General features: G+C 43.0%; 1 protein-coding gene across 1 annotated transcript in view; it reads right to left on the bottom strand.

Annotated features, from left to right (window-relative positions):
• Window positions 1–22047, bottom strand: part of odad2 (outer dynein arm docking complex subunit 2) — a 50158-nt gene that overhangs the window by 3337 nt on the left and 24774 nt on the right. The window contains exons 16-19 of the mRNA XM_028969292.1: window positions 19458–19700; window positions 12649–12763; window positions 7440–7628; window positions 6418–6639 (exon numbers count right to left, since the gene is read on the bottom strand). Coding sequence (XP_028825125.1) covers window positions 6418–6639; window positions 7440–7628; window positions 12649–12763; window positions 19458–19700 — 769 coding nt within the window. The remainder of the gene's footprint in view (window positions 1–6417; window positions 6640–7439; window positions 7629–12648; window positions 12764–19457; window positions 19701–22047) is intronic.

The following is a 22047-nucleotide window of genomic DNA, read 5'->3' as shown; positions in this document are numbered from 1 at the left end:
ACACACACACACACATGCATACGCCCTCCCAGCTGGGCTCCTGCAGACTATAATGCGCTGCTTGTTAGATATTCCCCAAACCCTCAGTAACGTGATAAGTTCCTTCTTTTTCGCTCTCTTCCCAAAGCCCTCGCCGAACGTCAGAATGTGGAAAGGGAGAAGAAGTTCGACCTCCAGGAAGGAGCAGAGGAACACGTCTTTTTCACACACATTCTCACACGCACACACACGTGTACGGCCTGTCACGCATGGAGGTGTTGTGGTGTTAAGGGTAGCACTGGTGAGCTGCAATTTCCTGTGTGAAGGCTTTCTATCCCCATATCGCGCACACACACACACACACACACACAGAACAAGGCCTAGAACAACCATTCAACCACATGTACTTTATCGGTTTCTGAGTAGTTCTGCCAGAGACCTCTGCTCAAAATCAAGGAACTTGCTGTCAGAAGAACACCCTACAGCATGTATCTTTAGGAGACACCCTACAGACTTACAACAACAGCAACTTTTCTTTCTTATTTGTCTCAGTGGACTTTGACTGGTCCTCCTGTTGACAACCTACACATTCGACCATATAGCCTACCTTATTAAATAACTACACTGACAATGAGACCTGCAACACCATGCAAACCAGTGCAGCCGTAATACCCTACATGCGTATTCTACAACTTATTTTTACTGTAAACCCTCAAACAGGTTCTCCTTTTGGAAGCAGAAGAAGGTTTCAGAATGTGTGAAATACAGGAGGTTATGCAGTGAGCCAAAAATGAATAGTGTGCTGAAGCTTTTTCACAACTGAGGGTGCGAAGGGGACTGAAGCGCAGGGGCAGGACATCTTGGATGAAGGGTTTTTATTGACACTACAACAAAACCAGTCACGATGGCCGAAAGGAACCATGAAAGGAACTCGAACTGACCCGCAGGCGTGTGTCTCTTGACAGGAACAAAACAAACATGCATTTGGGACAGTGGTGGCTTAGCGGTTAAGGAAGCTGCCCCGTAATCAGAAGGTTGGCGGTCGAATCCGGATCCGCCAAGGTTCCACTGAGCAAATCACCGTCCCCCCACACTACACCTGGGGCGCCTGTCATGGCTGCCCGCTGCTCACCAAGGGTGATGGTTAAAAGCAGAGGACACATTTTGTTGTGTCACCGTGTGCTGTGTTGCACTGTCTCACAATGACAATCACTTTACTTTCACCTTCACTAATGCAGCTGCACTGGGCCTCGACTGCCTCTTCTTATGGAGTCTTATGATTGATCAGGACTCTACAATCTGGTGCCTTGCCAGCAGCTGTTGTATTAATGATTGCCTCATTAAGCTACTTTTGATGACGAGCAATCTCATTCATGGAACAAATAAACAAGTGAATCATGTGTCCAGTATTGGAACTTTTGACTTTTGACTTCATATGAAACATGGTAACCCGCACCACAAAAAAAAATCACTTTACACATGAAATAATCACACAACTGTACCTTACCCACCACCCTCCTCACACTATCTTGACTTCTACAGACGATAGTCTACCTTCTCCCTGTGTGGGCCTGTGTGTGTGTGTATGAACGACAGGTAAACAACATTCCTTTCATGGTACACAAACATACACACACACACACACACACACACACACCCCTGGGGAGCAGCACTGGTGGAAATTGGTCTGTACGATGCTTTCGGAATCACGTTATTTCTAACATGCCCTTGGTCAACAAGTGGTCCAAACACACACTCACACAAACACACACTCTTACAGAAACATGAAAAGTCCCGTATTACTGGGCCAAGAGATGCAGATTCATCAGCAGACACTGAATGTTAAACTACGTACAGTAGCACAAAACAGACACATCTGGTCCCCACATCTTTACACAGACACACACACACACAGCATGACTAAGAGGAAACGTCAGGAATATTTCAGACATGGCCGACTGCCTGTCCTTTCGTCTTTCTCTCGTTCCTCTCTGGCTTTTCTCATTCATTTCAGGCGCACAGACACGTAATCTCTTCCACAGCTACGAGTCCCTGCTTTCTGAATGCAATATTTCCTAAACGGCACACAAAACCACACACAGACATCACTAACAGACTGGGATATACAACCCCGTCCTGAGCATGCAAGTACACAGTGGCAACAAGGGAGTGGAGCAGACAGGCCAAATGTTTTTCCCATATTCCTGCATTAAAAAAACCCCCAAACACACTAAAGCTGGAGCACCTTCACATAAAAAAACACACGTAATTACAATTTTTTCTAATTTACCTCAATCCAGCAGTTCTCATGAGAGACTCTTCATAAACAGACAGACATGCCAGCATGGACTTACGATGTCTGCAAAGAGTCCACAGACACAGGACATGAGGTCATAGTTTGGAGAGGCGAACAGGAATTTCCTTACGAAACATTTACATTTAGAGCATTATCCAGAGCAACGTTACAATTAGTAGAGACACTCAGGGACACAATGGTAGAAAGTGGGGTTTGAACCTGTGACTTTTTGGTCTTCTGGTTCATAGGCGAGTGTCTTACCCACTAGGCTACTACCAAACTGGAATTTCGGTCAAATTACCAACCAGTGATACTGAGACAATCAGAGAACAGTAGTTGCACCAGCATTGATACCAGCAGCACCATCAGCATAAAAAAAAAAAAACTTCTCACATCCCTTCACTAGCAGTCAAACATGTTGACACGAGCTGAGGTTCCAAACATGGCAGATGAACGAAAAAAGACTCGTCAGTAAAGCTCCTGTTGTATTAATTATGTTAACAAGGTCAGTTGCTTAACTTAGCCATTATCCGATAACCACATTAACCCTTTGCTATCATTAAGGTAGTGGTGCAGTTCAAGCTGGGCAGCGAATATTAAACATTTGTGTTTGAAAGGGGCCATGTTCTAAATGTCCACGTTCCAAACAGAACGCAGTAACAGAACCGTCAAGATCGTAGACCACAAAGATGCAGACAGCTGGTACAGATCACAGCTCCGAACAGAAATGAACTGCACCAATATTCCCATTTTAATTTTTAATAAAACAGTCTGTATTATTATTATGTGCAATTTTTTTATCTTGTAATGAAGTTCAAACAGATGGCATAAAATATGTTTAGAAAAATAAGAGCGCTGGGATCATTTAAAGGCGGGGGACACAGACAGGGTCACTAATGGTTTTTCCAGCGCTCGATACTTTTCAATGCTTAATTTCCTTTGCATGGCTTTGGGGACGCAGTTCTACACCATTAAGAAAGCCGGGGAGGAAGGCCGCTCTCCCAACACACGTCTGCGAAGGACTGGGAGCCGGGGGCTTTCTCTGAAACCATTACAGTGTCAGCGGAAAGGCTGTGCCGGGCTTTACACCCCGACATAAATTACACTGCAGTGTTTGGGTCCCGCACCTCTGTAAACATGGTTTAAATGTGGGAAATGTTGACTTTACACATTCTGTGTGGCACTGCGACATATATCACATGCTAAGGGGGACTGAACCCCAACTCTGAGCCGCAAGATCCACTTGATCCACTGCACATGGAATGCAGCACCGGGTTTTGGGTTTTCTCACCAGCTGTCCTCCAACCTACAGGGTATCGTGAAGGTCTAGATGTGATCGGGACAATAAGAATGTTAATATGTTCATATTTAAGAATGTTAAATAATAAGAATTTTAAGTGCAGACCACGCCCCCTTGATTCCCTGCACCGGATATCCTCATTATTTAAGTGTGCCTGCAGCAGTGCTCCGGGTAACAGCATTGAACCATGAACCGCTCTGAGTGAAGGATGACACGTTAGTGCTAGGCTGCTTTTGCAAGTTTTGGTTTAGTTTGAAATAGAGTCTTGGTCATGGTCGGCGTGGTGTGCCTCCGGGGTCTTATGTGTGTGTGGAAATGGTATTAATGTGTTTTTGTATTTACATTTACAGCATCTGTGTTCACCCTGGAGCATCTTAGGGTTAGTGAGCACACAATTTATTATTTGCACTGATCGGTCAGTGATGTACTTCTCAGTCAAATCTCTCAGCTGCAGCTATTTAAAAATGTATTTTTAGGGTCACAGTGTCAACAAATGAGACCTTCCTGACTTCTCAGTTCAAGGGAGCATTATTGTCATTATAACCTATATGCATGTTAGACAGTTAATCGTGAGACAAAACAATTAAGAATAATGAAGGTGTCAAGTAAAAATCTAGTATTTGATCTAGTATATGATCTCAATCGTTAATTAACTGAAACATATTTGCTCATTAAAAAAAAAGGCAAGAAGTTAAAGAAGACATTTTTGTTTCAGCATTTTATGCAAGATTTAGGTGTTTATTTTGTTCTGTACAACTGCAGAGTGCCGGCATGCAACATTCCCCTTAATTATCATTTGTTCACAGTTCAGGTAAATGTCATGTCATGGTAAATTCTAGGCCCTGGTATTTCCCCAGGATGTCCGTATTATTGCAGAAAATATTAAGAATACAACACTAAACATATTTGAATGTTATTGTTATTTTGCATTAAGGCAGCATCCAACTATCTGTATCAACTAAGTTTTCATGGTCTAATACTGCATCTCTCTCAAGCAGAAAAAGACATACATGTGCATCAACACAGCAGGCCAATTATGACCAGCATCACCACAGCAGGCCGAAGTGCACCATTAAACCAACATGGGAAAAAAATATTTGGCACCGATGACACGACCGCATCATAATTTATGTCACAGTCCCTTCTGGAGAGAGACAAAAAGAAAAAAAAACAAAAAAAAAAACATACACTTTAACTCCAAGTGGTAAAAATGTTTGGATGCTTATTGATGTGAAAATCCAGTCGTAGAAATACAGACGTCGTGGTTGAGTTACAGCGGCGGTGGATTTGCCCAAATTGCTGGATTATGCTCCACTGACATGTCTCCGTTATCTTCATCTAAAAGGCTCGGCTCGCCCTCAAACTTAAACATAATCAGGAAAAGACTTCATTGGCTTAGTAAAATGCAGATCTGTTATCAGACACTGGTTCCTTTGTTCTGCGTGTTTTAATTTAATTTTCGTATGACTCAGCATAATCATATTTAGCCGAAACACACTCACGGTCAACCCTAAAATAGCTGGTTTTCCTGGGGCTCAGCAAAGAGTTGGAGAGATTTTATACATCGCTTCCTTTTCATTTTAAGTCTAATAGACCTTCACTGGCTACCAGTTGCCACCTGAATCAAATTCAAGCTGCTCATGCTTGGTACTTCTGCTATTTTTACCAGAACCTAACTGTAAAAACCTATACACCATCCAGAATACTGTATTCCTCCTTATTGAAACTCATGCCACTAAAAATTAAGTAGCACTATCATGCATTTTAGATCTTGCCTAAGAGTCATTACTTTGAATGTGAGCATCTACTAACAGTCCAACCCTGTTCCTGGAGGGCGCTAGGCCTGCACAACTTAGTTCTTTCCATGTTCCTGGGTAGTAACAAGAACAGAGGTTAAATGAGGGTAAACCCAAAACTGTGCAGGGCTGGCGGCCTCCCACGATGCACAGTGATCAACGGCTGTTCAGGTCCTGGACAACAAGGCTTTAAGAAGGTGTAACCAATATCCCCTACCGAATGTGAGATAAAGTATGCAGGCTGATGACTGTTTCAATGAATCCAAGCGTCCGGTGACTCAGTAGCCTCTACTTCTTTCTCCCTCCCACCCTCCCTCTCGGCCTCTGCACTACATGTTGGTGTAACATACTGCCCCCAAGTTCCAGTGCCTCTCTTAGCAACCGTAACTGAAGAGACAAGCATTTCTGTTGGTTGTAGCGATGGCATGCGTGGTTGGACTGGACGTCCCGCTCTGCACACACAGCTCTGTTTGCTTGACTGGATTCCCAAGACGCTTAGAAATTTTTTTATGCTTTTTTACACTTCCGACCCAAAGAATGGCTGCCTTGTTTCAGGAGCCGAGCCGCGGGCTGGAAATAGTTCTCTGGGCTTTCCTGAAGGCACTATTGATCCTCTATCTGTTCTTCACGACAAGATCACAACCGTGGGAGAACAGCTGACTGGAACATCCTCGGCAGCTCGCACACAGTGGCCTGATCAGATGGCTGGTAGAAAAGATTTCAGCTCTATGTGGTATGAAATCTAAATCTGTATGCAAACATGATTTAACCTCATAACCCTGAGCAGGGCCGATGTAACACGACTCCTAATTACCTTCCACAGGAATCTCCTATAATAAAAAAAAAAATCTGTAGACAACAGTCATAATAACTTTACATCCAGGGTACTGGTCACAATACCATTCAAGTTATCCTATTTAAAATGTAATAGTAGTGTAACTATTTCAATTACAGTATGTTTAATTTTTGGTAGATTTAATCTATGGTACATGAAGATGACAGTGATGTTGTGATGATAGGTGTGAAAGTCAGAGCGCGGGGCCCACCTTGACCACGCCGTTCTCGTACATGTTGATGCAGTTGTTTGGATCTTTGGAGAGCTGGTACAGGGCCAGCGCAGTGGCCTGGTGGACAGCGGGATCCGTGCTCTTCAGGTATCGCACCAGCGGGGCCACGGCACCCTCCTCTCCGAACATGGCGCAGTTGGTGCCCCACGTGCAGCAGTGCTCCACCGCCCCGGCCAGGTACCGACGCAGTGTGTCATCATTCTGACCAATGAAACTTTAACACATTACTCTACAAAGCCTGTTTTATTGTTAAATTAAAATTAAGGTCATTTTTTTTTTTTATAGGAATTGTTAAAAGAATATTCACTCAGTCCGGTCACAATTAACCTTAAGCAGCTTTTGATTACGACCGGGAACATTCTCTACGTGCTTTAAAATGTTCTGACACCTCATAAACACCGATTTGAACTGCTGAAACCTCAAGAACAAGTACATATATGGAAGGTGTTTACGGTGGTGAGGATCTACACTGATGTCTACCCAACCCGGCAGCCGGAGGATCTATTAGTCTTGTAATGAGTCTCGTACCCCCACTTTGGGGTTAGGGCAATAAAATTTACTTTCCCAAAACAGAGGATATGTTCAGTCTCCCCCGTTAATAGCAAAGATTCTATTGAAGGTCTCAATGGTTATAATTAAACCAAACAAACAACGAATTAAACAGAACTCCAGTTAATATGACATACTGTAGTATATGGGAATTAACAATTAAATCTGTTTATACAGCAAAAAAATAAAGTGCATAAAATAAAGACAGTTATATATATATATATATATAAGAGATTGAAAAAGATGTCCATGCTGTATTTCGTACATAATATACTATACAGCATATAAGCGGATAGATGTTGTTTGCGTTTCGTTGCATTTACGTTCTGGTTCCCTTATTGTTTGGTTGTTAATTGGTTATTGAATTATGCTTTCACACCCCTTCATGGGTGCAATATAGAACCCTGACTGGGACAGTCAGTACTACTGTTTGTGAAGAGGTATACACTTACGGTGTGGGTGAGTTTGGCCAGCATGGGCACAACTCTGTGGTCGGTGATGATGGCCAGGTTCTCTTTGTCCTTGGCAATGTTGCCGATGGCCGCACACACGCTAGTCAGCACCTCCAAGTGTGACGATTTCAGAAGATTTACAATAAGCTCTAGACCGCCGACAAAGGAGCGCACCATCTCCCCCGCGTCCTGCAAGCAAGAGACACACGTTTCTTTACTCAACAAAGCTCGCGCCTGCGAATGTTTGTGTTGATGGCGATGGAAGTAACTTGTATGAAACCTTGGCTCCATGAAGCATACCAATCAGGACAAGTGTGTCTTCAGCTGGGGGAACGTGATCCCCTCACTGTCATTATGGTTCCATCATCAATCAGTGAGGAAAGCAATCATGCTAATTTAGTCCACACACAGAGATCACAGAGGAAGGAGCGCGTGATTGTAGCAGAGTGAGTTGCCACGGTGGAACGCTGTGATAAAGCGGCCGCTTTTAACATTTTTCAGCTATTACCAGATTTAAATAATTCTTCATTTGGTTCAAGAGAATTTTGCCGTACCAGCATCTTCACTACACAAAATACACAATATAGAATATCATGAGATTCCAGTCAGCAGCCAAATGAAGTGACACATATAGGACAACACAGGAGAGAGAGAGGAGAGGAAAGAGGGGGGATAAGAGTTGGCAGCCGATGGGTGGGCTGTTATCCCCACACTCAGGAAACACTAGCTCTGGAATACTGATGAGGAGAAAGACTGACAGAGAGAATGAGAGAAAGAGAGAGAGCTGACTGCCACAGAGGGAGTTTTCAAAAGCAACCAGCTGCAGCAAGGTCACTGGAACATCCTTTTGATTGCCCACACAACCACACACACACACACACACACTTACATCAAGAGAATAAAGACATAATAAAATAAAAAATCTACTTGGTTGATGAGCCATAACACGCCAACCAACACTAGATGCATTTACATTCACAGCATTTGTAAAGCAACTTATAATCAGTAGTTACAGGGACTGTCACCCATAAGACACTCTGTGTGCTCAGGAACACAATGATTCTAAGTGGAATTTGAAGACTTTGTGGTTTTCTGGTTCAATGTCTTACCCACTAGGTTACAACCACCCTAATTATGAACTTCATTATTCTGGCAGCATCCTCTGATGCTGTGAGTGTGTGCGTGAGAAAGAGAGAGAGAGCAGACAACTTTGTAATTGTATCCGTATTTGTTAAATGAGAATTTTAGCATTAAAAGTAAGCATGTATACACAGAATACTAATAAGTTTGTATAGTTATATGTTTAAGTAAGCTTGACTGTATTATACCTAGCAAAACACAAAAATAACCCTGAACTTTATCCTAATCCAGAGACAAAAGATCTGGATTAGGATTCTGTGTTGCCAGATAGATGGCGGAATGAATTTCTGCTTGTTTGGAATTTATCAAGTCTGCTACTGTCAGGTACTCTGGACAGTTTTGTATGCATTTTGCCATTTTCCGGATGATTTGGTGTTGAAACAATTATGTATGTGGCAACACTGTGCCAAGAACTGTGCCATTTTTAAGTATTTCCTACATCTGACCCTGTCATGTGACTACTGAATGTGTGAAATTAAATATTTGCGTATATGTGTCAAAGAAACTGTCTTTTTTCCCTGTTTAATGCTTCTGATGACTGAGCAAAAAGACGTGCAGTCTTGGGCCACATTAAGGGTAAGGCAACCATTAGTTACTTCAGCTCAAAATATTTGTATGAATATTCATATGAATAGCATTTGTAAGAATGCGCTAATTTAGATTTTGAATTGAGAAGTGCTGTGTTTAGATTCATCTCCACCCCTTGTATGAGGGTGTCTAAAAGAGAGTGAGGAGGAGATCAGAGGTATGAAGTGTCCACATGCTGTTGTTCTAGCATGATTCACTTATAAACCCAGCCCTACAGCCACTAACTGGAGCCACATGGGCCTTTACCTAAATAACCACAGCGGAGGGCAGGATCGGGTTCCCCCCTTCAGCTCCTGTCGCTGGCCCGTCCCAGAAATCACTGCAGCGGCACGGACATGCGGCCAGGCGCTCTGAACTCCAGACAAACACTGTCAAACTATGTTAGCTCACCGTAAACCTCTAAGAACGCCTGGCCATTACATATGGCCCGCGTACGTCACTGCAGCCACACTTCTGGCCAAGAAAGAGGGGGACACCTGGCCTGGCATCCGGAAGAGCCTGTGTATTTACATAACGTTCAAACCGATTACAAAGCCATGGCTACCTGTTTATGTTAATCACGACAGCGATAAGCTAATGGAAGCCGTGATCTCTTTGCGCTTTTAGGCCTTCATGCTAGCTAATCAAAACCAGTGGATCTGGCATCTGCCAGGGTGAGTTTGAGGGGTTTGGGTAACACAGATACACTTGACCTGGGTCCAAAGACCACACTCTGTACAAAATCAGGCTTTTGCCAGTTATCATTAAAATAAGCATTGCTATTTGTGGTAACTACATTAATGATAACTATGATAATGATAACATTAATGGTAACTACATTTGCAGTGCCTCTTTTTCTACATTTGTCTTCTTGTAAGAGTTTGATCCTATTCTCAGCTCTTATATAAGGTACTGGTACTGAATCTCTTGCTGAATAAACTGTTAGTTGTATGTTTTAGTGTAAGTCTTTGGTGGATGCTATGCCAACATGGAAAAAGTCTAACAGGGATCATATGTGCTTCTCCGTAGAAATCAATACCGTGGCTACTTTTATATATGACACAGGCAATAAAACTTCATATTGTGGGATATTCTATACATGCATGATTTGTACATGACGGTTCTAAAGCCACACATTTTTCATTGTGGGAGTGTACAAATAAGAACAGATTTTACAGAAGGGTGTTTTTGTTCCTTGGTTAGAACATGTCTAAATGCATGTCGAACAAAAAACGATATACTGTGTATACTGTTGTATTTACAATAAACCAATCTTGAATCTTGTTTTGCTTCCTTTTTGTCAGCTGATAGTATTACACTATGCTGATTTGATGGGTGGTGTTTGTCTTCATTCTGTTAAAAGTGTGTTCTTTTAAATGTACAAAAAGCCGTCAGACACTAAGAATGAGTACAGGTCCTCACAACCCGGAAAAAAAATTGCATTCTAAAACAAGGGACAATTCCATATTTTAAGTTATGTGTGGCAACACTAGATGAGAGAACTGATGCACAGCATGCAGGCATGTGCACACATGTGCCAGGCTGAGTATATTTGCAGATGCAAATGAGTATAGGTATTTTTGTCTTTATTTTTAATCCGGTCCCAGTGGTCTTAATCTGTCTCTTTCCTCTGTGAATGTTTGTATGTTTCTGTCTTATTTTGGTTTATTTTGTGTGTTTGGCAGCATCACGTCCTCCCCAATCTCCTTCCTCGATCAGAAGCCCTCGTTAAACAGGGAAAAGCCATTCTAACCCTGTAATGTTCCTGAGGCTGGTAGAGACACATCCGCCTGTGGGCCTGACTCGCATGCATGTTGGCAGGATGCAGGGATGTCAAAGGTCACAGTATAAATTAAGACACAATAAGAAACAGCCTCTATGTTTTTTACACACAAATGCCCATTTGTCCTGCATGTGACTATTACAGCTTTGCACTTTGGTGGATTTCCTGACGCCATGTCGACGTTCGCCCTGGAACAACATTAATAATGTCAGAGGTGTCAGCGGTAGTCTGTGATGTGCTGGTGGTAGACATGCTGAACTCATTCTATGATCGCTTCAAGGCTGCAGCTAAAGACGCTAGCAATGCTAAGGCTAGCGGCTCCAACGGCTGCAGACAGGAAGACACTGCCAGCACCGAAAACGCGTTCATCATCACCGAGCATGACGTGAGGAGAGCCTTCAAGAGAGTGAACACTTGGAGAATCCTCAGAGCCTGCGCAGACCAGCTAGCACCTGTGTTCACAGAGATATTCAACCTCTCTATCTCAGTTGGTGATCCCCACATGCTTCAAGGAATCCATCATTGAATCCATCCATCATTGGAGGATAAAGGTAATTATGTTAAAATGCTTTTCATTGACTATAGTTCAGCATTTAACACAATAATCCCTTTTACACTCACCACCAAGCTGGAGCACCTGGGACACAGCTCCCTGTCAGTGGATCTCCAACTTCCTAACTGGGAGACAGGATGGGCGGACATGTTTCAGCCACCATCACTCTCAGCACTGGAGCCCCCCAGGGCTGTGGTTTGAGCCCCCTGCTGTACTCTCTGTACACCCATGACTGTGCAGCCACCACAAACTCCACCACCATCATCAAGTTTGCTGACGACACTGTCGTGGTGGGCCTGATCTCTGACAACGACGAGACGGCCTACCTGGAGGAGGTTGGAAATCTCCACATGAACGTCAGCAAGACAAAGGAGTTAATAGTGGATATCTTGCGATACCTCAGTGTTCACATCACACAGGACCTGTCATGGTCCTGTCACATCAAAACCGTGGTGAAAAAGGCCCGGCAGCGTCTCTACCACCTCAGACGCCTGAGAGACTTCAGACTGCCCTCCAAGGTGCTCAGGAACTTCTACTCCTGCATCTCAACCTGGTTCGGTAACAACACCATGCAGGACAGGCGAGCCCTACAGAGGGTGGTTCGATCAGCTGAACACATCATCTGTACCAAGCTCCCTGACCTTCAATCCATCTACAGCAAGCAATGCTGGACCAGAGTCAGGAAGATAGTGAAAGACCTCAGCCACCTCAACAATGTTCTCTCTGCTTCCGCTCCCTGAAGTCCAACACAGAGAGAATGAGCTTCTTCCCGCAGGCTATACGAGCTCTCAGCAACTACAACACTTCATAGAACTCTAAATCACTCCAGCACTTTCACTTTCAATCACTTCTGGACTCAATCCCACCAGAATCCTTGCGCAAACTTTTTACTTTTTTAACTTCACCCTACCTATTACGCATATTTTATGTTTTATGTTAAAGACGTAAAAGTGTAATATTTGGTTATATTTGCAATATTTGCATATTGTTTCATTGTGGACTTGCAATATTTGCAATACTGTGGTCTGGAGCAGTTGCTAAAAGCATTTCACTGCATATCATACCGTGTATGACTATGTATGTAACAAAAATGTGAAATTTTAATTTGGAAATGAATTGGCCTTTTTTTACAGTGCATGATCTATGTTGAATGTTCCCATGAGTACCTTAGCATTCTCTATACATGGGCAGATGGCCCATGCTGCACTGGCCTGAACATCCGGGTTTGGGTTCTTCAGCAGAGACCAGAGCAGACGCACTCCGTCAAGACTGTCTATGGTCCTGAAACAAGAAATAAAGATGTAAACATCCTTCATCAAAAATCCCTCCAAAGGTTCACAATGATCTTGTTTCTGGCATAGACATTTATTAAACACAGTAATCAGGTAATAATGCTTACTTATACGTTTATTCATAATTAACAGCTGTATTGCCATATGCTTTGTTTTAATATGTGTAAATAAGCTATATTACATTCTTGCAAAGATCTAAATGAGCCATACCAAAAACGATACATGTTAAATTAACATGGCAGCAAAACAGTTTTGAACAGTTTGAGAGAGAGAAAAACGCACTGAGAAGACATGGAAAAAAACTTGAGTGGCAACTTCCAAATCAAACACTTGCAAAGACCAGCCAGCACTAAATCTCAGTGCGTTTAAGCGAGGTTTGTGCATGGCTTCACATTGGCCATATTTCACGCTGTGCAAGAGTGCAGTCTGGACTGTAGCTGGAGTTGGGAAGACTAAGCAGTGAGAGTCATGCAACATTGCATACATATATGTGTGTGTGTGTGTGTGTGTGTGTGAGAGAATGTATAACGTGTTCCCCATGTGCACGTTCATCAACAAGGTCCACATTCAGTCCTGTCATAATTGCTTAAACACTCGTCTGATCAGAGCACATCTCAGCCACCAACCAGCCACGGGCTCTCATCAGGGATCATCGCCAGGGCGACTGACAGTCCCGCTGCACCCCTTCACCACGAGCCAAGGGCTCATAAATCAGTCAGAAGGACTGGAGCTCCCCCAGGTCCCATCCTGCACAAAAGGACATCCTTACGTTGCATCATGAACTAGAAATGAGCACAGACCAGACGCTGAACAATTCCACTGAGGTCCCAGTGTGTAAACAGTGGATTCATATGGATAAATGGCAATTTCAGCCCTGTAACATCTCAACGAATGTATTTAACCATTTATTTCTGAATAATATAGTCAGTCTGTCTATTTATGGAGGGGTATGGAAGGGTATGAATGCCAAAATTAAAACAATTAACACATCAATAATTAAAATAAATAGGGTGGTAGTAGCCTGGTGGGTAACACACTCGCCTATGAACCAGAAGTTTAAATCAACTACTGATTGTAAGTCTCTCTGGATAAGGGCGGAAAAAAAAAGAATTAATTTAATGGGTCATATTGAAATATTTGTGCAGGACTTTTCAAGATGGCACTATCATTCAAGACCAATTATACTGGGTTACAAAAAATTTTTTTTGTGAGTTGTCTAATATACTTCTGCTGATTTAACATATTTCTGGCCCAACATATTCGTGACAAGTTCCGCGTAGTTAGGGGCCTTAATGTTGCCCAGAAAGTTTTTCACAACCATAACAAAAGCCTTCCACGCTTCCAGCTCCACTTCGCTCATTGACTTTTCGAACTGAGGATCTTTGATGAGCTGACGGATTTGAGGACCGTCAAAGATGCCAGCCTTTAACTTCTCAATGGTCAATCCTGGAAAAGCCTGGCACAAGTAATTGAAGCAGACACCAGCTTTGTCCAATGCTTTGGTGAACTGCTTAATCAAACCAAGTTTGATGTGCAGTGGTGGGAAGAGTATCTTATCTCTGTCCACCAGAGGGTTGTTGATGATGTTCTCTGCTCTGCAAGGCACCAATTCCTTCCGTTCAGGCCAGTCCTTCTGTATGAGTTCTGTCCCTACTGTCCCACATAAAAAGGAAGCAGGGGTACTTGGTAAACCCCGACTGCTGTCCCAACAAAAAGTTCACCATCTTTAAGTCAACACAAATATACCAGTGATGCTGATCATAGCTAATTTTCTCCAAAACGTACTTCACTGCTTCATACTTCTCCTTCAGTGTAGTCAAGTGTGCGAGGGGTACAGAGGCATAGAGGTTGCCATTGTGCAGCAAAACACATTTCAGTGATCGCTTGCTGCTGTCAATGAACAGTCTCCAATCTGTGGGTTCGTATTGTGGCACTCCAAGCTTGTGTAGAAGTTGTGCAATATCTGAACAGTACACCAAATCCTTCTCCTGAGAGAAATAACAAAGGTAGTCTTGCTGTCTGTTGTGGTAGAATGTGATGTCTGAGAGTAAGTTTTTGTCCTTTAATCTGGATGCTAATAGTTCGGCAGATGATTTTGACAAGCTGAGATCACGAACTAGATCATTAAGCTCCATTTGAGAAAAAAGCTTTGGTGCATCGTTTTCATCAACCACATATTCTCCTTCATTTTCTTCAACACTGGGAGAGTCTTGGTCGCTAATTACAGGTAGTTCTCCAAAGACAGGTATTGGGATTTTATTGCAATGAGCTACAGGACGAAGTGCTGATTCAAGATCAGGATATGTCAGATTGTTCAGTTTTTTTCTGTTTATCCCAGTCACATCAATAGCGCAAAAGTAGCAGTCAGTGTCATGGTTTCTTGGCTCCCTCCAGACCATGGGTATTCCAAACTTCAGACAACTCTTATGACCCTTGGTCCACTGACGCAGATACTCAGTGCAGTTTTTGCATACCATGTGTGGTGCCCAAGCTTTGTCTTGGCCACCTAGTGCCATACTGAAATAAGCAAGGTATGCACGCTTTACGAAACTTGTGATTGGTTTCCTGTTATGAACAGGAGTGAATTCGCCGCAAATGTAACAGAAGACATCAGGCTTATTTCTGCAAGATCTTTTTAATGATGCCATCTCATTAACTTTGAAACTCTAAATAACAATATTTGTAATATGCAGCAACAAAATTTTAAGTATAGGCCTATAAATGAGAAACACACACGCACACACGCAATGCAGTTTACAAAATGCTTTGCATGGCATCAGTTTATCTAATTTCGACAATGGATCAAAAAGTTGACCTGGTAGCGCAAAACCAATGTGATTTTTGGATTTAGCGCATTCAAATTTATCAGCTATTAAAAGTTAGACCTTTTTTTCCACTGTTGACCAGTGTAATCTATACAAGATCAGGGTAGATCAGTGTTAATCCCGTCCACCTACTTGGATAGGTCCGACTGATAGAAGAAATTCATGATGCACTGAAGGAATAATTTATTAATGATTAATTCATACCTATATGATATTCATATCTATGACGCTTATTAATGAGTAGTTAAATGGGGTTAAGCTATTGTCAGGATCCGGTCCGAAATGGGGGTTACTCCGGTTCAGGATCCGGACCGGAGTTTCATTGTTGTCCTGTGTAATGTTCCCTAATCGTTTTCACCTGTGTCAAATGTATAAAGCTGCCCTGTTCGTTTCTGTCCGCTGTCAGGTCTTTAACGTTATGTTCCATGTTCACCAGTGTCTACGTCTCTGATGTCTCCCCTGTCTTGTGATTCACAATTAAACCCCGGTTTCGTGATGTCAGGTGAAAGCGTCCTTCATTCCACGTCTTCTCGTCACTCCTCGTCCTCCTCTCCGTTCACCCGCCGCGTCATGCCCGCATGGACGTGACAGAAAGACCTGACCCACATTTGGACGCCACCTGACGCAGCCCAGCTGATCGGAGGAGCCGCGACTCGCCGGGAGGACGCCGCCAGCTTCCTTGTCCCTGGCCTTCCATGGCTTCATGTTCAGCAGGGTCCCGACCCCTGCCTCTCAGTCCCGTGTCTGGCGGCGTTGAAGGTGAGGAGCGGCCATTCAGCGGGGCGAGCCGGAGACTGACAGGGAGCGGCGGTCTCATGTTGACGGCGGGCGAGGTGCCGGTACCAAACTGGCCCGAAGCCGTCTGCGCTGGACAGCCGCCGCTCGTCCATCGGGAATACCGGACCATTCATTCATTCAGTAATTTATCATTCCTCCCTGTTCATCTCATCCTTTCTATCCTTGTTCATGCGAATCGATTCCACTCGATTCATCTTGTCCACTCAAACCATTCAGACTCTGTCTTTGGACTTTCCTCCCTCCTTCATGGACCGTTTCGTCTGGCCCACCAGGTGTCATGCCATAAAAGGGGGGATTCTGTCAGGATCCGGTCCGAAATGGGGGTTACTTATTTCATTGTTGTCCTGTGTAATGTTCCCTAATCGTTTTCACCTGTGTCAAATGTATAAAGCTGCCCTGTTTGTTTCTGTCCGCTGTCAGGTCTTTAACGTTATGTTCCATGTTCACCAGTGTCTACGTCTCTGATGTCTCCCCTGTCCTGTGATTACCCATTAAACCCCTGTTCCGTGATGTCAGGTGAAAGCGTTCTTCATTCCACGTCTTCTCGTCACTCCTCGTCCTCCTCTCCGTTCACCCGCCGCGTCATGCCCGCATGGACGTGACAGCTATAAGTGCATACGCTGTAGCTTTTAGAGAACATTCAATAGTAATAACTATTATTTTTCATCTTTTATAGAAGAAAAACGTCTCCTGAAAAATTATCTTTGGTCAGTTAAGTTTAAATTTGTTCTTGCTAATTTACTAAATTTATGAAATTACATTCCTAAACTAGACCAAGGTTGCTTTTAAGTGCCTACAGTAGAGGAAACTCAAATGAACTGAAAATGAAAACATACTGGAGTTTCATATGAGACTTGCCAGTCATCATTCACAGGGTGTTGCTTATTTCACAGAAATGGGTGTAATTGGTGCCAATTATTAATGCTGTGGATAAAAGTGGCTTTAGAAAGCTTTCCCATTTCGTTAGTGATCCCTTTCCAAGTGCTGATGTTTTGTGTCAGTAAAAATAGCATGCTGCCTTATTTGCTACTGAAAGAAAAGTATAGAACTACATAACTGCATGACAGTCATTAGCCACTGTGACTTACTACAGGGGTGGTTGGTAGACTTAAAACAAATCATAGTGTAGTTCTGGATCTTAATAGCCTTTAAGCATATCTGTTTTGCATGAGATTTCTTGAATTACTGGACGTGTACCAAACACTGGTTGAATTTTAAGCAATCAGTCAGCGCTGACCTTTTTGTGGGAAGCAACTGTGCACTCATAAGGGTTCACATGGCTGAGGAACGGTCCGAGTTACAACGAATACGAATACGTTTAGAACGAATACCTAAGCAACTGCATTATTGAGAGCAAGCATCACTACAGAGAGTGGTGGAGGAGGCATAATCTTTTTTTCGTGTGCATAGGACAAATGTACGACCTTATTCCAAATCTGGGCACATCTGAAATCTGAATTTAATTGAACAACATGGTGTACAGAGTGCTAGGCCTGACCTGACTCTGACAGCCCACATCATCTCAGAAACACTGCTGACCAGAATGGTTTGAGGCAAAGAAACAATCGAATGTCAGCTATGATAATTGGCCTGTAAACTACTGTGCTTTATATACTGTATATAAGCACCACCAGAAGACACAATGCCGAAAGGAAATAAAGATTGAAATACTAAGCATTAGTGTGAAAATTATGACAAACTCTAAATACACACATAGAGATTCACATGAAGAAGATCTGAATATTTTATGTCAAAACCCTACATAGCCACTGAGGGAAGACTCACTGGATGGCTGTTTTGTCCAACCTCTCCAAAAATACAAGAAGTTCCTTCTATTACATAGCACCCATAGGGTTTGTCACATCCATAAATGTATTATTCTTTCAGACAATGGCATTAATGGCTGACTTGCAGAAAACCCTTGAACACGCAGGCCTTTTATTTGAGTCCAGTATTAATTAAGAGGGGTCTGGTAGTCTATAACAAGCTCATAAAAGCATTGTGGTTCAGCTGGGAGAAGCAAGCTGCACCGTGTACTGTAGGATGGCATCTGTGGAGCCGTACACGAAAAGCCTGTGGAGAACACAACTTTATGGGTTCTGTGGTCACCACTGATGTTAGAAAACGTCTAACGACGCTCTAACGGTGATTTGATGGTGGCCAACCATCGCCTGCTCAACATGTGAGAGCTTGCTAATGGACACTGTAGCCAGACTTTTCATGCGACTTTTTTATTGGTAAGAAGGTGATAGTAAAGATATATTTTGCAAAGGCATTCGTCAGCTACCGTCAGCAACTACAAATTTTAAAAAAATTTTCAAACTGGAAAAATTAGACAATGTCTGGGCCTTTTCACTTCAGTGTTACATGAGGTGAATGCATGTTGGGTGAGTGACATATTTCCTTTATTCTCCTCAGAGATATAGCTAATTAATATTTTCTTGATGTACTGATTTCCAAACAATGAGCTGAAGGACGTAGCACATGTGAACTTTAAAGCAGAGAATGCTTGACAGCTTTGATTTGCAATGCAAGCAGCACCAGAGAAATGAGAAAGAGAATTTATAAGAATTTATATGTGGTGGTCCTGAAAGATGCAAAGAAAATACATTTCTTCAGATATTTAGTAACATTGTAAAGTTTAAATCAACATAATGACCTTGGCAACAGGTTCCATGTTATTGTCAATTTTTACAATCTGCTGTTTTTGGAAGGAATAAAAATAATAGGTCTGTTCGTCCTGCAAATTTTCCAACGAGTGACACCAAATTTTGCCAAAAAATTCAGTGGCTATTCTGCAGAACTTTATTACATATCATGTCCACGTTGGGTATGAAAGATTTGCCACTCTAACCACAGTTATTCTTAACATGCAGGTATAGAAAACAGAGGTTTGTCATTATAAGGCATTTCGTCCAATGGATTGTCAAAGCAGCCATGGCGTTCCACTCAGCACAATAGGGTTTGACTAACCATGCCATCTTGAACAGCCATCGAATCCCACAATGCATCTAAAATCGACATTATTGACTTTTAGGTTTAGAACAATGCAGGACTTACCCCATGCACTTTGACTCGGAGGCGCAGGCTCCCAGGGCACACGTGACATTCACCAGCAAGGCCTGGTTGGTGCCCGTCAGCAGGTTGACAAGAGGCGGAATGCCACCGCAGTTGTTTATGGTGACACGATTGGCTGGTTTTCGGGCAAACTCCCCCAAAGCACCAGCCACATTCACCAGCACCTCCTCAGGCTGGTTAGTCAGGAGTTTGACCAGTATCTCCAGAGTGTTGTACTCCTCAAACCTGAGAGAAACATGACAAAAATGAGGAATGAAGGAAATCATTAGCTCACATAAACACTGGCAAAATCCAACATTTCTCAATGATTTAGTAAATGCAGATTTTGATCTCCTCTTTCTTTTCACCTCAAAATAGCTTAGTGAGTTGGACACTATAATGAGACATTACATAGTCATAGACATATTTATCAATCAATCTGCAGCAAAAGGAAAAAAAGATCTTGTCCTGATGTTCAAGTTTTGGCACCATCTTGCATAATGACATCATTACACATTAAAGCACATTATAGGCCTCTTTATTGACACATGCAGACATGACCCATTTACTTCACACGCACCATATGTGTCCACGTCCATTAAATGTCAGACTACAGACTCTGTGATGGACATCCACCAGACACTTCACTGCATTTAGGCTGAATTCCAGCCAGACATTTTACATATACTAGCCATCAAAATCTGTCACAAAGGCAAAGACTCCATACTGGACGGAAGAGGACGAGTCCACGCTCGACAGACTCAAGTATGTGGGTGACCTCATGAAACAGTCAAACCAACCACAGTCACAGTAACAAAGACTAAAGAACAAGAGCCTGGGTGACGAACCATATTTCCGCAGCACTTTGGCATTCTCCACAGAGGAGTTTTTAGGTATAAAATACAATTTAGTATTTGTTATTACTAACTGACTCCCTCTCAGAAAATAAAAACTTCTTGATTGAAGAATCTCGCCAAATATTAATGAGTTGTCTTAATGGCTTACTTGGCAACTTGTGCAATGCAGGAATACTTCTATAAAACATATAAAACTAAAACATTTCTATAAAGCAACTATAAAAGGGGGAATGATAATGAATTACATCATTCATCTTAGCCAATCAAAATCGTTTAACGTTTGCAATGTTAATTATTAGTAAATATGAATAAGCATTTCTTGGAAAATGATGATGTCATCAGCATCAAGACTGAAAACTGAAAATATAATGAGATATGAGGAGGCACTACTTCCCGGCAGCTCTATGTGTGGTGGGGTTTGACGAATGCTCCTGTGGCCCACTTTGAAAAGCATAAATCAGATACGACCGTCTGAGGCGCAGTTTCCCACAAGCGCTGCTGTCAAAGTGCGGTCCTCTGCATACGTGTTCGCTGTGAGAACAGGATCTACGGAGGCCTGGGAAGAGCTTGATTCAGGTTGGCCTGCCAACATTGTTCGGCGGTCCCCCTACTGTAAACATTTAAAAAAGGGATATAAAGCGGTCGCGCGCCGCCCCGAACAAACCTCTGATGTACGTTTAAATTTTACCACGGTTTTTATTCACAGTTACGGTTGCTGGCAGCTCCATCAGGCTATTGTAGACAGTGTCCAAGGTCATTTGGTTTTGGTCACAATCCATTGAAAAGTTCACTTGCGAGTAAAAGAGTAATGAAGAGGAGGCCTGCCAAGCTTCAGCCTGTTCAACCAAGCAAAGAAAAACGCTGCACAGAACAATGTAATTTTCGTGCCTTCGCTGCTGTGTTATCTGCACCGTGCTGCAATCACGGCGTAATTATGAATATTGTGCTTGATAAATGGAGTGTGAGAGGTTCTATTAGGCCAGCTTTCATGATTGCAGTAACTAAGAGAAGGGGGGCACCCCGTGACCCCTGAAACTCAGCTGCTGCTGTCGCGAAAAAGCCGAGTGGAAGTGTTGATGGGGCGGAGTCCCTCGCTGACAGGGCAGGCGCAGCACAGAGAGGCTTTTGTCCCGGCGAGTTATGATGGATTGCGCCGCTCTATCCTCCAGCACACATCTGCCAGAGCCGCACGGCCGGCCCGCTAGCACCCCGGAGGCCGGCTTCCTCAGGAAACTCTCCGCCTCGCACAAAGCAAGGACCCTCCTGAAAGATCAACATGCGTGTGCCCCGAGGAGGCTGTTTAGACACCCGTCTAAGAACAGAAGGCCGATATGTTCGCGTGGTGCGCCAGGCATTTCTTCTCGCTTGCGAAGGGAGGCCGGGGAGAGAAGAAAAACGGTGTTATGATCATATGCAATTATGGTTCGCGCATCACAAACTGACTATTGAGGTGGAAGCATGGAGAGTTTGTAATTACATGCGCTAACCTGAATGTTGACCTCGAACGTGGGTGTTTTATGGGGGAAAATGCACTTTTGCCCCCTCTCTTTTCCAATTTAAAGCAGCGTGTCCAAATTCAGTTTTAAGGCAAGATAACAATGAAAGCATGAAGACACTATTTTCTTTTCCCCATGGCAGAAATCAGAGAGAGACAGTATGGAAAAACGAATCTTGCGTTGAATACCAGTGCTAGTACCAATCAGGCCCACGTTGGTTATGAATGTAATTGTATTTTT

This window comes from Denticeps clupeoides, chromosome 2, assembly GCF_900700375.1.
Source record: "Denticeps clupeoides chromosome 2, fDenClu1.1, whole genome shotgun sequence".
NCBI lineage: Eukaryota > Metazoa > Chordata > Actinopteri > Clupeiformes > Denticipitidae > Denticeps > Denticeps clupeoides.
This window is presented reverse-complemented; position numbering and strand designations above follow the sequence as displayed.